Source organism: Hetaerina americana, unplaced genomic scaffold (genome assembly GCF_022747635.1).
Source record: "Hetaerina americana unplaced genomic scaffold, ioHetAmer1.1.p SCAF_112, whole genome shotgun sequence".
Classification (NCBI taxonomy): domain Eukaryota; kingdom Metazoa; phylum Arthropoda; class Insecta; order Odonata; family Calopterygidae; genus Hetaerina; species Hetaerina americana.
The window spans coordinates 172084-195966 of NW_027286204.1; the positions used below are offsets into that span (position 1 = coordinate 172084).

Sequence of the window (23883 nt, forward strand, 5' to 3'; positions counted from 1 at the left end):
GGATGTTAGATTTATGGACGCCAGCCAACGCAGGCTAACTCCAGCGGTCTTTTCTATGTATATTGCAATTGTTTAGTCCTGCTACTGGTCGTTAACCAGTCGTGACGCGAAGCAATTTTGAGATAGAGAAGTGAAGAAGCAGTTCAGTTTGCAATGCATCGCCGCCCCAAACAGCGTGCCAATTAGCGGAGAGTACCGGACGCAATCCGTCCATTTCTTGTCCATACTCGTCCTCGCCCTCTATACCCTCAGATGTTTCACCCTCCAGTTCTTCCTGTTTCTTTCAAGGGTGAGCCAACACTCAATGTCTATGGGCGCATGAAGTACGTTTCTGACGACGTGCATGCGCTGAGGAGTGAGCTTGTGCCCAACATTGGAAGAGGTCCCCTTCCTGTTATCTCCTGTATCCTATAGTATCTCCACCTTTCCCTCTCTCTTTCACTTTCTCCTTTTACCCCTTACTAACCCTTCCCCTTTCTCTCTAACAATCTCTCTCTTCATCTCTTCTTCTCTCTCCCCTCTCTCTTTCCTTCTCTTCCTTTCCTTATCTCTCCTACTTTCTCATACTTTCTGCATGCCTCTCATTTCTTCCTTCTTTCTCTCCTTTCCTTTATCTCTGCTTCTTTCTATCTACCTCTCCCTCTCAATCTCATACTCTTTCCATCTCTCTCTCTGTCAATCTATCTCCCTATCTAAATCCATCTCTATCATTCTCCTCATCCCTGTCTCTCTACATCTACATCTCGCTCCTCCTCTCACGCTCTCTCCATTTCTCTCTTGCACTTCTCCTCCCTATCTCCCTCTCACACGCTCTCATTTTCTCTCTACCACTCATCCTCTTTCTCAATATCTCTCCCAGAATATCTCTCATTCCCCCTCTCTCTCCCCCGCTTTCTTCTCAACTCACTCATTCCTTCACCCCTTTTCTCTCTCTTTTTATACATTTTTCCTTTAGTTTATATTTCTCTCTTCCCCCCTCGCCATCCTTTCCTCAATTTCTACCTCTCTCTCTGTTTCCTCACTATCTCTAACTCTTTCTCTGTCTCCGTTCTCCCCTCTTTCTCCCTCCCCCTCTTTCCATATTTCTCACTTCCTCTCTTTCCCAATATCTCTCTCTTTCTTCCTTATATCTACCTTGGCTCTCTCTCCTCCCTCTCATTATCTATATCTCTCCTCCCTCTCACCCTCGCTCTCTCTCCATCTTTCTCTATTCGCCCCTATCTCTCTCCCTCATTTTCTCTCACCATACTTTGGTCTCCCTGTGACTCTCTCTACCTCTCACTCTCGCCCACTCTTTCTCTATGCCCCTCCCCCTCTCACTCTCCCTCTTTTATCTTACTCACTCTCCGTTCTCTCTCCCTCTCTCCACCTTTCCCCCTTCTCTCTCCAAATGTCTCTCGTCTCTCTCTCAATACCTCTCACCACCTCACTCTCTACCACTCTTTCCCCAGCTCTATCTCCCCTCTCTCACTCCCTCTATTTTCCTCTTTCACTCTCTGACTTTATCCCTTTCTTTTTTTCTCTTTCTGTCTCTCTCTATCTCAACTATCTCTTTTTCTTCATCCTTCTATCTCTCCATTATTCTCCCATTCTCCCTCCCTCCCTCTTCATCTATCCTCCCCTCTTTCTCTCCTCCCCTCTCTCTCTCTTTCCCTCTATCTCTCCTCCTATCTTTCCTACTTCACCTCCCTCTTCCTTTTTCACTCTCTACAAGCTCTTCCTCTCTCTCTCTCACGACTCCCTTCCCTTTCCATATCACTCTCCATGTTCCTTTCCCTCTCCCTCCCCCTATGTCTCCCTCCCATCACACTCTCACTCGCTCTACTTTTCTCACTCAATTAATCTCTCACCCTCCATCTCCTTTTTTTCTCTCTCTTTTTCTTTCCATTTCTCTCACCTCCATATCCTTCTCCATTCTTTATCAATCCCTCACTCTTCCTCTGACTCTCTTTCTCTCTCAACATTTATCCGTCTCCCACTCTATCTATTGTTCCGTTTCTGTCTCTCCCAATCCCTCTTTATTCACTCCCTCTCACTTATTCCCTCCATCGCTCCCCTTTTTCTGGCACTTCACCTCCCTCTCCCTTTCTCACCATCTCCTTGTCCAACTCTCTCCCGGTCTCTATTCTCAACCCATTTCTTCCTCTTTCCCTCTCACTTACTTTGGCTATCTCTTCGCCTTTATCACTATATCGGAATATCTTACTATATTTACTTATCTGCACCACTTTGCGGTTACTCTCACTCTCCATATATATCTCTTCTCTGCACCTCTCACACTTTCATTCCATCTATCTCTCTACCTCTCCCTTCAACTATCCCTTTCTCTTTCCATTTATCTACTCTTTTCTAGCTTTCCTTCTCTCTCTCTCCACCTTTCCATCTTTCTTTTCATACATCTCTTTATATATCTGTCTACAATTCACTCTCCCTCTCTCAATATCTCTATCTCACACTCCCTTTTTATTTCCCTTTCTATATCCCTCTGCTTCTACCTCTCTCTCTCTCTCATTCTCTCCATCTCTGCCTCTGTCTCTCTACAACTCTCTATCTATTAATCACTATTTATCATCCATTCTCCATTCTTAGCTGATCCTTTATACTTTTCTTTAGTCTCTCTTTCTTTTCTCTCCCAATCTCTCTCATGATATCCCCCTCCTTCCCTCTCTTCATATACTTCTTTCGACATCTTATATTATCTTCCTTTCTCTTTTTCTCATTCCTCTCTTTTCTCTTTGACTTCCTCACTCTTTTTCTCTCTCAACTCTATATTTATATCTCCTCTTCTCTCTCTATCATTCTTTGTCTCTTGAGCCCTTGTTCTATCTCCCCTTCCCCATGTCTTTGTACCTTTTCCGCTCTTGTATCCTCTCTCTACATTTCTCTCTCAAATTCCCCTCTTTTCCTCTCCTTTCCTCTCTACTTCTCACTCTACCCCTCTGTCCCTACCACTTTCTCCCCGTGACCTCTTCCTCTTTCCCTCTATCACATTATATCTCTTATTCTCTTCTTTTCTCTCTCCATCCTCTCTATCCTCCTGAATACTTCCCTCTCTCCACACTCCTATTATATTACATCACTCAGGCTGTTTCTCTCTCTAGCCATATTACTATCATGTTCTTTTTTCCGTCCGACTTAATACCACTCTCTCACTTCATCTTGCTCACCCGTTCTTTCTATTTATTAAATTATGTCTCTCTTTCTCTCCCTACCTACAACTCTCTCCATCTTACTCTTCCTCCCAATCTCTCCTACTCTCTCTATCTCCCTGTTCATTTCTTTATTTCCCCCTCTTTAACTCTTTTAATCATTCTGCTTCTCTCTCTTCCCTTCCGTCTGTCTGTCCTTTACTCTCTCCGTCTCCCTTTCTCCCCACACTCTCTCTCACTTTCAATCTCTCCCTCCCAAACTCTCCCAATATATATCTATTTCGATCACTTTCCCTCTATCTCGTTTCATCTCTCTTTCTCCTGATCTCTCTTCTTGTGTCTTTCTTTTTCCATCTCTCTAGCGTTCCATTTTATTTTATTTTAAAACATTGTTCACATACAGCAGTGACGCCAATTTACAGTGAAAAATACAACAAACATAAAAGAGGACAAAAGACAATAACAGTATAACAATAACAACGAGAACCAAGCATGGACCGGGGAAAGTTTTAATTTACTGAAAGGTGGGATAAAGCTTGGGTGGTGAAGTTTTTGCATGATAGGTTAAAGGGGTCGTAAATTTTGTCCCCCTCTGTCTCCAGCCCCTCTTACACCATATATTTTCTTTCTCTTTCCTTCCCAACAGGTATGTCATTCTTTCACTCTCTGTCCCTCTCCGTCGCTTATTCTGTCCTTATAATATATCTCATACTATGCCTCCCTCTTCCTCCCCAATTTCTCTCACTGATGCCCTCCCTATCTCCATCTCTTACTCTTTCTCTACTTTGAAATCTTTCCCTGTCTCATTCTCTATAAATCTTGTCCAATCTCGCTCTTTCCCTCAGTTACACAATCTCATTTACGATCTCCGTCTTTATCCATCCTAAATCTTCATTTCCCTCTCCCTTTCTTTGTCTTTCTCATTTTTCCGCTCTGTTTCTTTCTCTTGGTCTTTTCTCTCCCTCATTATTTTCTTCTCTCTTTCTTTCCATCACTTGTTTTTCTTTCTTTACCTCGTTATTCATTAATCTCTCCCTCTTCGCTCTCTATTTATTCCCCTCTCTCTTTCTTTCCCTCTCTCTTTCTTTCCCTCTCTCTTTCTTTCCCTCTCTCTTTCTTTCCCTCTCTCTTTCTTTCCGTCTCTCTTTCTTTCCGTCTCTCTTTCTTTCCGTCTCTCTTTCTTTCCCTCTCTCTTTTTTTCCCTCTCTCTTTTTTCCCTCTCTCTTTTTTTCCCTCTCTCTTTTTTTCCCTCTCTCTTTCTTTCCCTCTCTCTTTCTTTCCCTCTCTCTTTCTTTCCCTCTCTCTTTCTTTCCCTCTCTCTTTCTTTCCCTCTCTTTCTTTCTCTCTCTTTCTTTCCCTCTCTTTCTTTCTCTCTCTTTCTTTCCCTCTCTTTCTTTCCCTCTCTTTCTTTCCCGCTCTCTATCTTTCTTTGCCTATTTCTTTCTTTTCATCACATTTTTTTCTATTTTTCCTTCTTCCCCTCTACCTTCCTTTCAATCTCCCTTTTCTCCTCTCTCTATATTTCCCTCTTCCTTTCATTCAATCATTTCTTTCTTTCTTGCCCTCTATCTTGCATTGCATCTCCCTTTTTTCCATTTGTCTTCATTTCCCTCTCCACTTCTTTCCCTCTATCTTTGTTTCCGTATCTCCTTTTTTCCCTCTATCTTCCATTCCTTTTTTTAATTCCCTTTTTATTTCTTTCCGTTAATTCTTTCTATCCTCCTTTCTATTCCACTGCTATTCTCTCCATCTCCATTTTCCCTCGCTCTTTATTTCCCTCTTCCTTTTTTCCCTTGTTTCTTTTATTCTAATTCTCTTTTTTCCCTTTCACTCTCCATCTATTTCTCATCCTTTCTCTTTCGTTATTTGTCTCATTTTTCTTTCTTTCTTTGCCTTCCTTCACTCTCTCTTTTTCTATTTCAAGGTTATTACCCTCTCTCTTAATTTTCCTATCGATTTCTTTCCATCACTTCTTCTATCCCTATATCTTTCTTTCCCTCTTTCTTTACTTTACACTCTCTCTTTGTCTCTCGTTTTCGTTCCATCATTTTTTTTCATTTTCCTCTCTTTCTCAATTTCCCTATCCCTTGCTCTCCGTCACTTGTTTTTTCTTTCTTTAATTCTTTACTCATTTCACTCTCTATTTATTTCCCTCTCTCTTTGTTTCCCACCCTATTTATTTCCCTCTCCCTTTCTCTTTCTTTCCTTCTCTCATAGTTTCCCTCTTTCTTTTTTCCCTCTCTTCGTTTCCCTCTCTCTTTGTTTCCCTCTCTCTGTTTCCCTCTCTCTTTGATTCCCTTTCTCTTTGTTTCCCTCTACTTCTTTCCCTCTCTCCTTCTTCCCCTTTCTCTTTCTCTAACTTTCTCTTTCGTTTTCTTTACGTCTCTCTTTGTTTCCCACTCTCTTTTTTCCTACTCTTCCCTTTTACCTCTATTCTTCCTTCGCTCTCTTTCTTTCCCTTTCTCTTTATTTCCCTCCCTTTCTTTCCTCCTCTCGTTCTTTCTGCTATCCTTCTTCCCCACTCTCCTTTCACTCTCACCTTCTTTCCCTCTCTCTTTCTTTCCCTCTCTCTTTATATTCCTCTCTTCCTTCCCCTCTATCTTAATTTCCCTCTCTTTCTTTCCCTTTCTCTTTATATCCCTCTAACATTGTTCCCCTTTCTCTTTCTTTCGCTCTCTCTTTATTTCTCTCTCTCTTTCTATCCCTCTCTCTTTTTTCCCTCTCTCTTTATATTCCTCTCTTCCTTCCCCTCTATCTTAATTTCCCTCTCTTTCTTTCCCTTTCTCTTTATATCCCTCTAACATTGTTTCCCTTTCTCTTTCTTTCGCTCTCTCTTTATTTCTCTCTCTCTTTCTATCCCTCTCTCTTTTTTCCCTCTTATATTCTTTCCCTCTCTCTTTCGTTCTATCTACCCTTCTTTCCCTCTCTCCTTTCCCTCTCTCTTTATATTCCTCTCTTTATTCCCCTCCCTCTTTATTTCCCTCTCTTTCTTTCCCTTTCTCTTTCTTTCCCTGTCTCTTTCTTTCCCCGTCTCTCTATTTCCTTCTCTCTTTGCTTCCCTTTGTCTTTCTTTCCCTCTAACATTCTTTCCCTCTATCTTTCGTTCTCTCTACCCTTCGTTCCCTCTCTCCTTTCCCTATCTCTTTCTTTTCCTATATCTTTCTTTGCCTATCTCTTTCTTTCCCTCTCTATATTTCCATTTCTCTTTTTAACCCTCTAAAATTCTTTTCCTTCCCTTTATTTCCCACTCTCTTTATTTCCCTCTTTCTTAATTTCCCTCTCTTTATTTCCCCCTATTTTCCCTCTCTCCTTCTTTATCACTCTCCTTCTTTCCCACTCTCTTTCTTTCCCTTTCTCTTCCATTCCTTATCTCTTTCTTTACCTCTCTCTTTATATTCCTCCCTTCCTTCCTCCCTCTCTTTATTTCTCTCTTTTCTTTCCCACTCTCTTTATTTCTCTCTCACATTCTTTCCCATTTCTTTCCTTCGGTCTCTCTTTCTTTCCCTCTATCTTTCTTTCCCTCTCTCTTTCTTTCCCTCTCTTTCTTTCTCTCTCTCTTTATTTCCCTGTAACATTCTTTCCTTTTTTTTTCTTTCGCTCTCTCTTTCTTTCCGTCTCTCTCTATTTCCGTCTCTCTTTATTTCCCTCTCTTTCTTTCCCTCTCTCTTTATTTCCCTGTAACATTCTTTCACATTTCTTTCTTTCGCTCTCTCTTTTTTTCGCTCTCTCTTACTTTCCCTCTCTATTTATTTCCCTCTCTTTATTTCCCTCACTCTTTATTTCCCTCTAACATTCTTTCCCTTTCTCTTTCTTTCGCTCTCATTTTCTTTCTCTCTCTTTCTTTCCCTCTCTTTCTTTCCCTATCCTTTTTTTCCCTCTAACATTCTTTCCCTTTCCCTCTCTTTCAATTTATCTTTCTTTCCCTATGTCTTTTTTTCCCCCTCTTTCTTTCTCTCTCTCTATTTCCGTCTCTCTTTATTTCACTCTCTTTTTCCTTCTCTCTTTCTTTCCCCCTCTCCTTCTTTCCCTCCATCATTCTTTCCCTCTCTCTTTATTTTCCTCTTTTTTTCTCTCTTTCTTTATTTCCCTCTCTTTCTTTCCGTCTCTCTTTCTTTCCCTCTCCCTTTATTTCCCTCTATTTCCTTCCCTCTATCTTTATTTCCCTATAATATTATTTCCCACTTTCTTTCTTTCCCTCTCTCTTTATTTCCATTTCTCTTTCTTTCGCTCTCTCTTTCTTTCTCTCTCCTTTTATTTCCCTCTCTTTCCTTCCCTCTATCTTTATTTCCCTATAACATTCTTTCCCATTCTCTTTCTTTCCCTCTCTTTTTATTTCACGTTCTCTTTCTTTCGCTCTCTCTTTCTCTTTCTTTCACTCTCTGTCTTTCCCTCTAGTTTTTTCCCTCTCTTTCTTTCCCTCTCTTTTTCTTTCCCCTTATCTTTATTTCCCTCACTTTCTTTTCCTGTCTCTCTATTTCCGTCTCTCTTTGTTTCCCTCTCTGTTAATTTCCTTCTCCCTTTACTTCGTTATCTTTTTTTCCTTTTCTCTTTCTTTCTCTCTCTCCTTCTTTCCTACTAGCTTCTTTCCCTCTCTCCTTCTTTTCCTCTCTTTGTCTTTCCCTCTCCCTCTATTTCCCTATCTATGTCTTTCCTTCTAATATCCCCTCCCTCTCTTACCTTCCCTCTCTCTCTGTTTCCCTTTCTACTTCTTTCGCTCTCTCTTTATTTCTGTTTCTCTTTCTTTCCTTCTTTTTTATATACATCTCTCTTTCTTTCCCTATAATATTCTTTCCCTTTCTCTTCTTTTCCTCTCTATTTATTTCTCTCTCTCTGTTTCCCTATCTCTTTCTTTCCCTATAACATTCCCTCCCTCTATCCTTCCTTCCCTCTCTCTTTATTTCACTTTCTCTTTCCGTCGCTCTCTCTTTCTTTCTCTCTCTCTTTAGTTCCCTCTCTTTCTTTCCCTGTCCTTTTATTTCCCTCTAACATTCTTTCCCTTTCTCTTTCTTTCACTCTCTGTCTTTCCCTCAGTTTATTTCCCTCTCTTTCTTTCCCTCTCTCTTTATTTCCCTCTCTTTTTCATTCCCCATATCTTTATTTCCCTCACTTTCTTTCCGTCTCGCTATTTCCGTCTCTCTTTGTTTCCCTCTCTTTCTTTCCCTCTATCTTTATTTCCCTATAACATTCTTTCCCACTCTCTTTCTTTCCCTCTCTCTTTATTTCACTTTCTCTTTCGTTCGCTCTCTCTTTCTTTCTCTCTCTCTTTATTTCCCTCTTTTTCTTTCCCTATCCTTTTATTTCCCTCTAACATTCTTTCCCTTACTCTTTCTTTCACTTTCTGTCTTTCCCTCTATTTATTTCCCTCTTTCTTTCCCTCTTTCTTTCTTTCCCTCTCTTTTTCTTTCCCCATATCTTTATTTCCTTCACTTTCTTTCCCTGTCTCTCTATTTCCGTCTCTCTTTGTTTCCCTCTTTCTTTATTTTCCTCTCTGTTTATTTCCTTCTCCCTTTATTTCCCTCTCTTTTTTTCTTTTTCTCTTTCTTTCTCACTCTCCTTCTTTCCCTCTCTTTTTCTTACCCTCTCCCTGTATTTCCCTATCTCTTTCTTCCCTCTAACATTCCCTCCCTCTCTTCTTCTTTCCCTCTCTTTCTATTTCCCTTTATCTTCTAATATTCTTTCCCTGTCTCTTTCTTTCTTTCTCTCTTTCTATCCCTCTCTCTTTATATAAATCTCTCTTTCTATCCCTCTCTCTTCATTTCCTTTTCTCTTTCTTTCCCTCTCTCTTTCTTTCTCTCTAATATTCTTTCCCTTTGTCTTTCTTTCCTCTCTCTCTATTTCTCTCTCTCCTTATTTGCCTCTCTCTATTCCCTCTTTTTTCCTTCTCTCTTTTGTTCGCTCTACTTCTTTCCCACTCTCCTTCTTTCCCTCTCTACTACTTTCCCTCTCTTTTCTTTCCCTCTCCCTCTTTATCCCTATGTCTTTCTTTCCCTCTAAATTCCCTCCCTCTCTCCTCCCTTCTATCTCTCTTTATTTCCCTCTCTCTATATTTCCCTCTCTCTATATTTCCCTCTTTCTTTATTTGCCTCTCTTTCTTTCTTTCTCTCCTTCTTTCCTTCTCTCTTTCTCTCTTCCTCTCCCTCTTTCCCTCCCTCTCTCTTTCTCATCCACTTTTTTCCCTAAATCCTTCTTTTCCTCTCTCTTTGTTTACCACATCTTTTGTTTCCCACTCTTTTCCTTTCCCTCAGAGCCTATTTCCCTCCATGTTTTTTCTTCTCTCTCCTTCCTTCCCTCTCTCTTTCTCTTTCCTTCTCTTTCTTTCAGTCTCTCTTTCATTAATTCTTTTATTCTTCTCTCTTTCTTCTTCTCTGTATTTTGCTATCTTTCTCTTTCTCGGTTTCTTCCCACCCTCTTTCTTTCATTTGGTCCTTCCCTCCCTTTTTCTTTGTCTTTCTCATTCTGTTCATCTCTATCTCTTTCCCTCTTTTGATCTTTTCCCTTTCTCTTTGTTTCCCTCTTTGTTTTCTTTCCCTCTCTCTTTTTTCCATTACATTTTTTCTGTTTTCCATTATTTCCCTCTATTTTCTTTCCATTTCCATTTTTTGCCTCTATTGATTTCCCCCTCTCTTTCTTTCAAAACTCCATTTTTCTATTTCTTTCTTCCCTCTCTCCCTATCTCTTGCTTTGTTTCTCTCCCTCTTTTGTTCACCATCTCTTTCTCTATCCCTTTCACTTCTCTCTCTCTTGTCTTTCTTATTCTTTTGCTCTCTCTTTCTTTCCACTTTCTCTCTCTCTTTCTCTTTCCATATTTTTCTTTCTTCCTCTCTTTCTTTCTCTTTCTCCTTCTTTCATCCTCTTTTTCTCCAGCTCTTTCACTCAATTCTTCTTTCTTTCTCTCAGTCCTTTATCTCTCTCTTTATTTCCCTCTCCTTCTATTTCCATTACTTTTTTCTATTTCCTTTCTTTCCCTCTATCTTGCCTTCCCTTTCCCTTTTTTCCCTTCTCATTTATTTCCCTCTCCCCATCTTTCAATTTTTATTTCTTTTTCTCTTCCTTTCCCTCTCTTTTTCTTTCCCTTGCTCTTTCTTTCTCCCTCCCTTTTACCTCTCTCTTTCTATCCTTCTGTCATTCTTACCGTCTCTCTTTCTTTCTATAGGTCCTCACTCCATATCCCTCATTTCTTCTTCATATCTCTCTCTCGTTCTGTCCCTCTCTCTTTCTTCCTCCATCTCCCTCACTCTCTCTCCCATCTCTCCCAATATATAATTATATAAATAAATATATATATTTTTATAATATATTATACACACAAACACACACACACACATATATCACTCACTTTTTCGCCATCCCTCATTCTTTCCCTCACCATTTCCTCTCTTTCTAGCCCCTCTTATACTCTTTCTTTTGCTCTCTCTGACCCAGCTCTTTTACCGACTCTCTTTCACTCTATATACATATATATTAATATATATATATATATATATATATATATATATATATATATATATATATATATATATATATATATATACACATAAACATATATGTAAATACATATATGTTTATGTGTACATCTCTTTGTCTCTTTTTCATTCTATCTCTTTCTTTTCATCTTTTACACACTCTCTCCTATGTCTCCCAATTACATTCCCCCTCTCTCTTTCTTTCCCTCTGTTATTATGTTCTTCTTTTTCTCAGCACTCTTTTAACCTATTTTTACACTTTCTCTTACATTTTCGCTCTATATCTCTGCCTCTCTCATTTATCTCCTCTTTTTATCTCTTTTTCTTTCTCTCTAGCCCTTTTTCTCTTTCTCTCCTTGCCTCTCTCTCTATCTTTCACTTCATCTCCCTTGTTATCACTTTCTCTTGCTTTCACTTTCCTTCCGTCACAGTTCACTTATCTCTCTGCATCACTCTCTCATTCTCTCTTTCTCCACCTTTTGTCTTTCACACTCTCACTCCCTCTCCTGTTTTTCTAAACATATCACTCTTTATCTATTTCTCTCTCACTTTCTCTCCTTTCATCTTTCCATCTCTCTTTCATTTCCTCTCTCTTCCTTTCTCTCTCTTTCCCCCCTCTGTTAATCTATGTATGCGTATGTGTGTGTGTGTGTGTGTGTGTGTACATATATATATATTTTTTTGTATATATATATATATATATATGTACACATATATATAAACCATAAACACAGTAATCAACCCGAAGGTCGGTTTAGTAGGTGATGGTAGAGATCACCCAGTACTAAGCCCTATGCGGCGTGTGAACATTCACACATCAGGGAAGGGGGGCCAGTTCCTTTCCCTGTGCCAGTTATGATTTCCCAGAAAGACCTGGTACCTGAAAAATCACTTAAGCTTGGGTAGAGCTGCAGGTGCTCAGAGTGCCTTTCCCGGGAATCGAACCCGGGACCCTCTGGTCAGCAGTCCAACGTTCTACCCACTGGGCTACCGCGACCCATATATATATATATATCTTTCCCTATCTCTTTCTTTCCTTCTCTCTGTCTCCCTCTATATTAATTTCAATCTAACGCTCTCTCCCTCCACCTCATTCTCTCTCAGTCTCTTTCTTTCTCTTTTCTCTGCACAAATAAATGTTCATCTTGAGCAATTGAATAATTCCACATATTCTTCCATGCGAAATTCTTTTCTCAGGATGGGGCAGTATTATTAAACTTTTCTTCATTAGTTGCACTTTCCTTTCTCCATTTACAGCTGTTTATGCTATGCTGCATATTATGACAATGTCTTCTCCCTGTAGTATATTATAATTATTCTCTTTTATTTCCAAATAGTTGTACTTTGGAATGAATGTTGTGTGAAATAGTGAGGAAATTTGAAAAAATTAAGTTATATTTCACAAAATATAGTTATTTCTAGGTAATTGTTTCAACATTTACAAGGCAGCATGAAGTGTACTATACTTTGAAAGCTAATACCGTGTACTATATACCAAGGGGTAAATTACATTATGCCTACATTATGCCATCATAATAGCAGAATAAGTACCTTGCAGCTGTTATCTCTTGGCACTCCGTCAGTGTGTGGATAGCGTTGTTTTTTCTTTAAAGACCTCAAAGCAGCGAAACATGCTGCATGTTCATCAATAAAAGTATTGTGAAATTTTAATTAGTTGAGCTTTTTTGTGCACTTAAGATGGAATTTCATCAAGTCAAGGCTTTACCTTCCACAGCCAACTTTACATCAGCTCTGTTTTTGTTATTTTCCTTTAACTTTTGCATGAGGCGATTACGTTATTCTTGCAATATGTTTTCCTCAGAATTGACTTTTTTTTCTAAGCATGTCTTTACAATTTCTTCTTCACTTCTGCCATCATTTATTTATTCAAGAATTTATATCGTTTCAATTAGGTAATTGCCGTGGTCCAACGATCAAGTCTGGTCAACGGTCACTCTTACAATGCACATGCATACGAGATACACAAGAAGAACAAAATGCTCTTATATACAACAACATTTTAATATTACCAACCGGACCTTTACTATCACACAAGGGCTAGGTTCACATCATACATAAAATGCTCCGTCCATCACTGCACTCTGTCCATAACTGCGCACCCTTCAATTTCATATAGCATTCAAAATCAGGCACTGTTAACGTATCATTCACTTTTGCAATGCAACTTCTCACGCTGTGGACATCACATAGAAACAATATTTTACAATACAATATTTACAATTAACAAAATATAAAAAACATTTACAATAGAATATATTACATATTTTCATGCTACCTTTTGTACACAGTACCATCTTGAATATGGTTCCATTCTAATAAATGAAAAAGAAACACTTTGTTCCAATCCACCAATTTATAATAAATGAAAAAGAAACACTTTGTTCCAATCCACCAATTTATTACAGGTACGACTAGTTTCGACGCTACGGCGTCATCCTCAGGTACAAAGTTGTCTAACAAACTAGTCGTACCTGTAATAAATTGGTGGATTGGAACAAAGTGTTTCTTTTTCATTTATTATAAATTGGTGGATTGGAACAAAGTGTTTCTTTTTCATTTATTAAAATGAACTTCCACAAAGTTGAGGCTGAAACTATTGAACTGGTTCCATTCTCTTCATATCTAATTGCACGCTAAGTTTCAATGATTTGCATGTAGAATTTTGTTTCATCATTCATTGCCTTATTTTGTTGGACCTGAATGTACCATATTATATCCGGAAAGGATGCATTCATTCATAATTTTGAGAAAAATAGCCTATCCATAGCAATAAGGCCTTTGTTGTCCCCTTCAAAGTACTCCCCTTGGGACATCACAAACACTTATCCCAGCCTCTCTCACACTTTTCAAAATAATCAGCTTATTTATTTTTTAAAATGGTCATCAGCTGCCTCGTGGTATTCTCTTTTATCTTACTGATGACCATTCTGGACTTGGCCAATTATTTTGAAAAGTGGAAGAGATGCAGGGACAAGTGTTTAAAGTTCCAAGAGAATTACTTGGAAGGGGACAACTGAGACCACATTATTCTAGGCAGGCTTTTTCTCTCAAAATATTGCATGGCTCGATCATCCTCTCTGGACTGACCTTGTGCTTTGCCCGTGGTTGTATAAATCCTTATTTTTTAATTTAAAGGCCCTTTCATCATTGTATGTTTTTAGATCCTTATTTTATTAACGCAGGCATTCATTTTTGCATGAAGTTAAATTTTCAAGGCATTGCACTTTTCTCAGATTCTTCACTAGCAACTTAAATTTATTGCATGGGCAATTGCCTCTTTTTGGCATGCAAATACTTTTAATTTTCATTGTCATGAAGTAATTTGAACTTGAAGTTGTTTGCTTATTGTAGTTGAAGTTGTATTTTCTCCTTTGCTTGAGTATATATTTTTCTGTACTCATCCTTTGTCGTGAAAATATGATTATATAGCATGGAAATATGATTATATAGCATGGAAATAGAATTATTTAGCATGGAAATATGATTAATAAGCATGGGAATAGAATTTATTAGCATGGATATAAAATTATTTAGCATGGAAATAGAAATATGTAGCATGGAAATAGAAATACTCAGCATGGAAATATGATTTATTAGCATGGAAATAGAATTATTTAGCATGCAAACAGAATTTATTAGCATGGAAATAGCATTTATTAGCATGGAAATATAATTATGTAGCATGGAAATAGAAATACTCAGCATGGAAATAGCATTTATTATCATGAAAATAGAATTATTTAGCATGTAAACAGAATTATTTAGCATGGAAATATGATTCATTAGCATGGAAATAGAATTTATTAGCATGGAAATAGAAATACTCAGCATGGAAATATGATTTATTAGCATGGAAATAGAATTATTTAGCATGCAAACAGAATTTATTAGCATGAAAATAGAATTTATTAGCATGGAAATAGAATTTATTAGCATGGAAATAGAATTTATTAGCATGGAAATAGAAATACTCAGTATGGAAATACAATTTATTAGCATGGAAATAAAAATACTCAGCATGGAAATAGAATTATGTAGCATGGAAATAGAAATACTCAGCATGGAAATATGATTTATTAGCATGGAAATAGAATTATTTAGCATGCAAACAGAATTTATTAGCATGGAAATAGCATTTATTAGCATGGAAATATAATTATGTAGCATGGAAATAGAAATACTCAGTATGGAAATAGAATTTATTAGCATGGAAATAGAATTATGTAGCATGGAAATAGAATTATTTAGCATGGAAACAAAAATACTCAGCATGGAAATAGAATTTATTAGCATGGAAATAGAATTATGTAGCATGGAAATAGAATTATTTAGCATGGAAACAAAAATACTCAGCATGGAAATAGAATTATGTAGCATGGAAATAGAAATACTCAGCATGGAAATATGATTTATTAGCATGGAAATAGAATTATTTAGCATGCAAACAGAATTTATTAGCATGAAAATAGAATTTATTAGCATGGAAATAGAATTTATTAGCATGGAAATAGAAATACTCAGTATGGAAATAGAATTTATTAGAATGGAAATAGAATTATGTAGCATGGAAATAGAATTATTTAGCATGGAAACAAAAATACTCAGCATGGGAAAAGAATTATTTAGCGTGGATATAAAATTATTTAGCATGGATATAAAATTATTTAGCATGGATATAAAGTTATTCCATTCTCATGATAATGGTAGTAGTTATCAGGAAAGGGGACTGACAGGTGAGTCCATTTGCACGAGTACACTCACTGTTCTCCCAAAGTTCAGGCCATTTTTGCCTCATTCTCTCCTTCTTAGGCATTTCACAACCTCTTGATAGTATTCCTTGTTGACTGACTGGTCTTTAGGTAATTATTTGTGATGCACAACCCCCTTTGAAAGGAAAAAACAGTCAGCATTGTCACCTTGACAATGGAGCAAACTTGTTGAGGTTGTTGGGGTGGGAGGATGTTTCACCAATTTATTGTAAACATTACTTTTGTTTTGATGTCATATCCATAAACCCATTATTCATCACCTGTTATAATCGTGGACAAGAGCAACTCGATGCATATTCAATATTTCATTCAGGAATTCATTGCACGAACCAATTGAGATTCCATGCTCTTCTGCAAGTTCCCTCATAGTCAAATGTTGATTTGCATGTTCAAATATTGAAATGCATAATCAAATGTTGAACAAGATCGTTCACTTTCTCAATGTGGGGGTCATCAGTCTACGTAGATAGTCTTCCAGAATGATTGTCATCTTCCACAGATTGCAGGCCCTTTTTGAACTTGTTAAACCACTCATACCACACAATATGCTTCATAGCATCCTCACTATAAGCCTTGGGAGGACCCACAAGATCAAGATTTTCCTCTCATCTGACCTCTATTCCATCCCTACACTCTTACACTAAAATATCTTTTCTGGTGTGGAACATTCTTAATCTTCTCTTCTATTCTTCACTATTCTTTCTCAGATATTCCAATATCTCCCTTTCTACATTAGTATTTCCAATTTTATCTTGTTCTTTTGACCATTATTCCACTCAGTTCTAAGTCACCTCTTTCTATCATTATAAATCTTTTTGGTTCATAATGAATCAGTTTGGCTCTAATTACTTTATTATTTTCTTCACACTTAATGAGCTGCATACCTACTTCACTTCTATGCTACCATAAATTTTCACAACTCTCTCCACTTTTACTCCGCATTTAATTCTCTTTCTGTCTTCATTCATTTTCTCTCTATGCTCATTTTGCGTTCTTATTTTACATTTTCATTTTCCATCATTTTTCATCCATCTGTCCTCTTTCTTTATCCTTTCTCTTTTGTATATTCACTTTTCTCTATCTTTATTCTTTTTATCCTTTCTTTCTTCTTATCTTTCGTCCTTCTCAACCTTTGTTCTATCCAAGCCATTGCAATTTTCCATTCTTCGGTCTTTTTTCATCACTACTCTTTACATTACGATTTCGCAGTTTTATAATTACTCTTCCTTAAATTTTCGCATGCTCTCATATTTTCTCATTCTCTTAATCCTTTTCCATTTTCATTTGTTTTCCTTCTGTAATGTATCTCTTTGTTTCCTTCAGTAGCATAACATTCTTCTATATTCCTATTCTTTTCTTGCTATGTTTCAGCTCAATCCTTATCTTATTAATTCATTTTGCATCCTGAGTCTTTCGATTTCTTTGACCATTCTAATCCTTAATCCTTTACTATATAGCTCTTCAAACTTCTTCATTTTATCTCCTCCTTATCCCATTATATGTACTATTTATTTTTCTTTATATACTATCCAGTTTCTTTTTTCTTCAAGACATGTCTTTGTTCTATGCCCTTTCCTTTATTTTTTCTTGTTATAGTCTTTACATTACTTTGTTCCGTCTTTTTCACTTTGCAAATTCTTCCTCTTTACTTATTACCTCTTTGTCCTTTTTCTTTCATTATTCTTTGACTATCAATCATTTTTCTTTCCTATCCTTTCACTTACATCATTATTTCCTTTTGTCCAGTTGCTGTTCAATTTTATTTCTTCATCTTCGCTGTGCTTTTCCATTCTTTATTGTTTCTCTTAATTTCTATTACTTGGTTTATCATTCCTTATAATTTTATAATTTATCTTAATCTACACTTTTTTATATATTCTCCTTTTACTCACTCTCTTTCTTCATTTTTTATCTTTAATTATCCTTTCTTCTTGTTCATCTCCTATCCTTATTGTTTCTCATACCTTTTCTTAGAATTGTTTTCTCATAATGCACATTTTGTTATTTCCCTTTCTTTTCATTTATAATTTATTTTTAACCCTTCTTTCTCTTAATACTTTTTCTCTCTCTGAATATCTATATTTCCATAATTTCTTTCATTATCTTTTTTGTCTTTCCTTTTTTCTTTGAATTTCTTTATTCAGCGTAATTTTTCTTTCATTATATATGGGGTGTTACTTTTCTTTTTCTGATCTTTATTTCCATTTTACTTTGTTTCTCTACAACTGAAGGTATTTTCTATTTATATTTCATATTTTTTTCAATTCTCTATCCCCTTATTATTTTCATTGCTTGATATGATTTTTGTGCCATTTTACCATTTTATCCTTTATCTTTGTTTATCCTTTCACTTTCTTGATTACTTTCTTCTCAATGCCCTTCTCTGTTTATCAAGACCCCGTCTTTACTCTAGCTTTATATTTACTCTTTGTCTTTCTCCCTCTTCTCTAATTATTTATATTTCCATTTCTTTGATCTCAATTATTTTTATTCCAATTTTTTAATATTGCATGTATTCATGCTTTCTCTTATTTTAAAATGAATCTTCATCCTGTATTATTCAATGCTTTGCATGGTCATTTTTATTTCTTTTTTATCATTACTCTTCCCTTTTCCTTTCTCTAACTTTATTTCCTTTTTATCTATTTTTATTGTTTATCATTTCTCTTTTGTTGTATTATTAATGTTATAACATCCATCCTCTTTTGCTACAATTTTCTATGATCTTCTATTCCTTTTATTAACCCTTAATCCCTTCATAATCTTTATACTTTTCTGTCTCTTCCTATATTCATTCTCTTACTTTATTCTTATATCTATAAATGCCTTCTCTTTCATTTTCCTTTTTCTTCCTATTCACATACTTTCTAATGGGTTACAGTAGTTCAGTGGGTAGAGCGCTGAAATACTGACCCTGGAGGGCCCCTGGAGGGTTCAATTCCCAGGCAAGCCTCTCTGGGCACCCTCAGCTCCAACCAAGCTGTGTGATTTTTTGGGTACAAGATCTTCCTGGGAAACCATAACTGGCGCATGGAAAGGCATTGGCCCCCCTACCCTGAAGTATGAATTTCACACACCGTCGGGGTTAGTACGGCGTGAACTCCACCATCACCTACCAAACCGAACTTCGGGTTGTTTACTGTGTTTATGGTTTTTTATATACTTTCTTATTTCCCTATCCCAGCTTTCACTTTTTTACAGGTTTTTCTTTTGAATTCTTTACTCTCAAACATCTTTTCCTTATTCTTGCCCATTGTTTATTTTCTATTTTTATTTCAGTGTCCTTTTTTATCCCAGTTCCTATTTGTCCATTATCCTCATTTTTTTCCCTCTCTTTTTTATATTTTTTTGTCTTTTCTCTCCTCCTCTTTCTTCGTGATTTCTCTAATCTATTATCTTTTTTAAATTCATCTCCTATTTTATGATTACTCTCTATTTCTTTTTTCCCTTGTACTGAATCCTTCCTCATCATTCCTCATGCTCCACTCATAATTCAATTTTCTTGAGTTCTCCACTTTATTAAATTTATTTTCTGTCTTTATTATAATTCTCTCTTCATCCTTTTTCATTTTATGTCCCTTTTACTTCTTTAATTATGCCCATTTTTAATTCTATTTCTATGCCATTTTATTTCCTTGCTCATTTCTCTTCTTCATTCACTCTCTTTTCTCCTTCCTCCTGCTGTATGTCCTATTATCTCATGCCATGCATCAGTTCTTTAGACTCATATCTTCCAAAACAATTTTCTTTAGGGCATAAAATCTTTCTTAACACTATTCCTTTCCTCTCATGCACTCTCTTTTTTTAAAAAATAATAAATGTTTAAGTCTGGACAGGAACTACCTTTGCTTCATAAATGATGTGACTCATCACTCCCTTACTTTCTGTTCAAGGTGACCTATATCCTTCCCCACCCATGAAGACGATTGCTGTATTGGCAACTGCTATTTGAGCCAAGCTCTGGCAGACAGTAGAAGAAAGGATCTTATGTTTAGAGAACAACTTCTTAATTTCAGTGCACCCATCTACTTTGCATGGTGTAGAAATGTTTTTAATCATATTTTCTGGCATATTATTTCAATAATTGCATGTTGACAACCAAACTCGCATGATGAAGAATGCACTGCGTGAAATTTTGCATGACATATTACCAACACATCCACATGCTACACAGACCTTGACAACTCCTATTCTGCTATAGCAATCTACTAATTTTGTTTAATTATATATCATGGAGAATGCATACTTTGAATATACGGTTCAGCAAATTTTTATCACATCATTTACCTGCTGAAGACACATGTGATCATAGGCATTGGAGACGTTGACCACAGGCATATCATATTTAAAAAGAAGGTTAGGTTAGTAGTAACTCATGTTTTATTTGAATCAATTATTTTATCAACCTTAAGCAACACTTTAATACTTCAAATTTTATTTTGGCATTGTTCTTTGCATGAAAAATATTTATTATGTAATTAACAAGAAGCACAACAATATTTTTGTAGCTGATGTAATTTATTTGATATTCTACATCAATATTTTACTCACATAAACGAACATTTTCTCATGATGCTTTTTCATTTATTAAATTGCATGTAGACCTTGTGCATATCATATTTTTCTTCCTTGTATTCATAACGGTATATTTATTTCCAATTCAGAAATTGAAATGTGGAAAATTTCATCCAAAAAATAATGTTCATGCCTTTCATAATTAATGTCATTGATAAAATATATCTTCTAGCAACTGTCTTCTCTATTAATAGTGTCCATATTTCCAGCCTGTTTATTTCATCTCTTTTGACCACCTTTACTGCATTCATTATCTGCATCTCTTCATATCAATATTATTTTTCACTTCTTACGGCATCCTCTGTTCTCTCCATACCATTCTCTCTTTCTCTCTCTCTCTCTCTCTTTGAGTGTTTTTGTCCTTCATTATTCATATTTTTATCGCCTTCATTTCTTAGCTTTCTATGATTTTCTCAAGAAATATTTATTTTCAATCATCAATTAGTGGGTTGCGGCAGTCCATTATTATTATTTCTATGTGACATATAATTTTGTACCTACAAGGACTATTGTATTTTTCATTCAAACAATGTTAAAATGTGATATTTGAATTACTTTATATCTGTGATTACTAAACTGTGTATCTGTGATTTATTCAATTCTTTTATGTGAAATTTATATATATATTTTTGAAATCTAAAAGTCATCATTTTGCCTTAACATAATGCACCTATTTCCCTTTATGTGTGTTCATCCTGTGGAAAATATTTCAAGTTCAGTTGTAATCAGTGAATTCTGTTTTTGAAATATGTATGATCTGTATTTGGTGGAAGTTTCTATCTATCCACAGTAGTTTGAGTGTTATTGTCATGGACCTGGGTTTAATTATTAATTTCATCACATGAATTGCCTCACGTACCTGAACTCAAAAACAGTGATTAAATAATATCCCAAGTGAAATGTGTACCAAAATAAATCTGTGCATTTCTTAGATGTTTACTTGTTGTAAATAATGTACCTATCAAAATGAAGTTAATTGCTCCAAATTACTAATACAATTGGGACCTTGTATGCATTTCTTTTATAATAGTAAACCCTAGAATATCACCAACAATTTCTCTTAGATTGGGGTTTTCAAATGAATATTGGCTCCGAATGATTAATTTTAATTCCATTTCCATTTAATTGTCATTAATTATTACATTTTTGCATTGATAAATTAATCAATTTGGTGAATTTTCCTGGCCATGAGATGCACTGAGGCATTTGACACACTGTGGTTTCTTCCAGGTTAGAATTTACCAAAAATATTTTGATCGGACAGAAAAGGGTCACAATATTTTCATAGTAGCACTTAATACAAATAAAATGGAAGCGTTGCAATAAAAATTTAACAGCTACACACACCCTGTATGCTCTGTACCTATATTTCACTGTTTATTCATCGTAGAATCCCAGTAATTCATCATCACTGTTGCCAAAATCATTTCCACAATTATTCTCACTTTCCTTATACGCAATGTCATATTTCCTTACATGTGGCACATTGCTAATTCCGCAGTTTTAAAAAGGTCATTATGATAGTCTCAATTTCAACTTTTCACCAGGACTTTTCCAATCAATTACAAAAACTAGAAATTGATGGCCATTGCATTCTTCCAGCTAGTACGACATTATTCATTAGTGCCTTATAACCTATCTTTCCCGTTCAAGTGGCAGTTTTTTTGACATTGTAGTACTGGTATGCATGCACAGACCATTTCTCTTCGTGAATCACACAAACCATGACATTGCCCCAGATAAATTGGCAACAAACGTACCTATCACAAATTTTCTTACTACCTTTAAAATCATTTTTATGAAACAGTGATCCAATTCTTCCTGTGATTATAATTCAGTTCTTAAAGTCTTCTTCAAGCCTTAGTTATTTAGGAGCACACAAAAGAAAAGTCATTTACTCCAAGTTTATCAGGAGAGATACGTTGTGTTAGCTGAGGGGTGGCATCCCCAAACCAAACTAGATGGTTAGAGCTGTAATGGGGAACATTCTGTAATATTTTTCACCCAAATATTTTGATTGTAATAAATATAAATAATGAATGCAGGCTGTTTTCATTTATTCACTGGGTCTTCAGATTATGGCTGCTTCTTAATACATGAAAATTGCGGAAACATGTTTTGGATAAGCTAAATTGACATGTTGTTGAAAAGGCTGTTAAGTGTGTTGTAGCGAGGGGTTACTAAATTAAAAACATATACACGTATTAATGACACCGCCATCATCAACCCATGGGTTCAAGGTAAGATTAGGGCTCACCTTGTGCACAGGCCAACACCATGTAATATTCGCACGCAGAGGGGCCAGTTCTTTTCCCTGCGCCAGATGCCAGGTTTACCGGAAAGACCTGGTGTCTGAAAAATATCTCAGCTTGGCTGAAACAAAGAGTACCCAGTGGCATCTCTGAGAATCAAGCCTGGGCGCCCTACCAATTGGGCTGCTATGTCATGCCATTTATGTTAATATTGTATTAATTATAATTATACTTTTGTTTTAAATATAACTGTGCTCTCAATGTAATTAGTAAATGACAAAAATGTTATCTTAATCATTTCCAAGGAATTTCTTGTAAATAGTTAAGAATTATTTGCTATTCATATGGTTATTAGCATTGTTTAACTTCCTTGATGGCAATAAATAAATCTAAATAATGTTTAAATCTGGAAAGAACCTTCCCATTAGCTTCACTTTCCTAACTGGGGATTAATTTCAATTAGATTCAGTCAATTGTTCAAATGGCACATTCGGATATTTAAATTCAGTCTTGGCTTCAAGTAGCATATAATATTTGGCTATGTCAATATTTCTATAGAAATGAATGTAAATCGTATATTTGACTTTTCTATTATTATTACTTACATAGCCGAAACATCAAACTTAGTATTTGATTTTTCAACTTCAATGAAAAAGACTGAATGCTTGACAATGTTCCTGACCTAGTTTTAGTTGTAGAGGGCTAATAAGTTTCTGGGCAGGAACAGGAACCTCCAACGAAATCCTCTCCCGCCGGCTCATTCCCCCTTTCAAGTGACCAGACTTTTCATTTGCATTCCCACAAAGCATTTGAATTGGTGATTGCCTGAATTGGCGTAGCCCTGGAGAACAATTTTCCGGGCATCCACTTGAGATGGACATGTTGTGAGGTGACATTAGGCGATTTCCTCATAATGCACATGATTTTTTTGAAGAAAGAATCTATACAATATATAACCTATATCTAATCTTGTAAATGAACTGTTCCCCAGATATATTTATTTTTCTAAATAAAAAAGGATGGGTAAAAACAAAATTGCTGAGTGGTGCAGAGAAAAAATGTGAATGAAAAAATAGTGTGTAACATTGAAGTTGAGATTTCTCATCAAATAAGAGGTAAAGAAGGAATAGCATCGATTAAGAGCAATTTATGGGGGAAAATTGAAGGGTTGTTGTGCAGTCTACATGTTAAGATTTCCCATACCTGAAAATATGGAATTAGACATCATTATTAATAGTATTGCTGACTCCTTCGTTAGCCATCTGTGTGACAGAAACCATTTTAATTAGAAAGAGCTCAGTAGTTATGGTATCCACGTAAAATAATGATTTAAGATTGGGAAAAGATATATAGTGGATTGATATAAAAGTGAAGACATCATGGGTTGCTGAGTACTAAATTCAGTAAAGTATCATAACAGACTCTTCATAGAGACATTACCCATTCCACATTACTCCTACCATGCATGCATAAGATGAAAAAACCTACCATCATATTCTGACTCAAATATGCACTCATTCTAATTAAACACCAGGATGTAATGATCGGAGAAGGTAGTGAAATTATCAGAAAAAGGCAAGAAGGGAAAGCAGTGATATGCTATTAAAGACACTACACCAAAATTCAAATTACAGAACTTCTTGACAATAATTTA

The 23883-nt window shown here is 36.0% G+C and overlaps 1 protein-coding gene across 1 annotated transcript; it reads right to left on the minus strand.

Moving 5' to 3' along the window:
- Window positions 1-4423: 4423 nt before the first annotated feature.
- Window positions 4424-19740, minus strand: LOC139685433 (octapeptide-repeat protein T2-like; the record flags this gene model as incomplete). The annotated part of the gene is made up of 5 exons (XM_071582448.1): window positions 19690-19740; window positions 6941-7026; window positions 5952-6023; window positions 5797-5868; window positions 4424-4568 (listed from the first exon to the last, which is right to left on the minus strand). Coding segments are annotated over exons 1-5 (426 nt in total), but the record flags the coding sequence as incomplete, so codon positions are not given.
- Between the last annotated feature and the right edge of the window lie 4143 nt (window positions 19741-23883).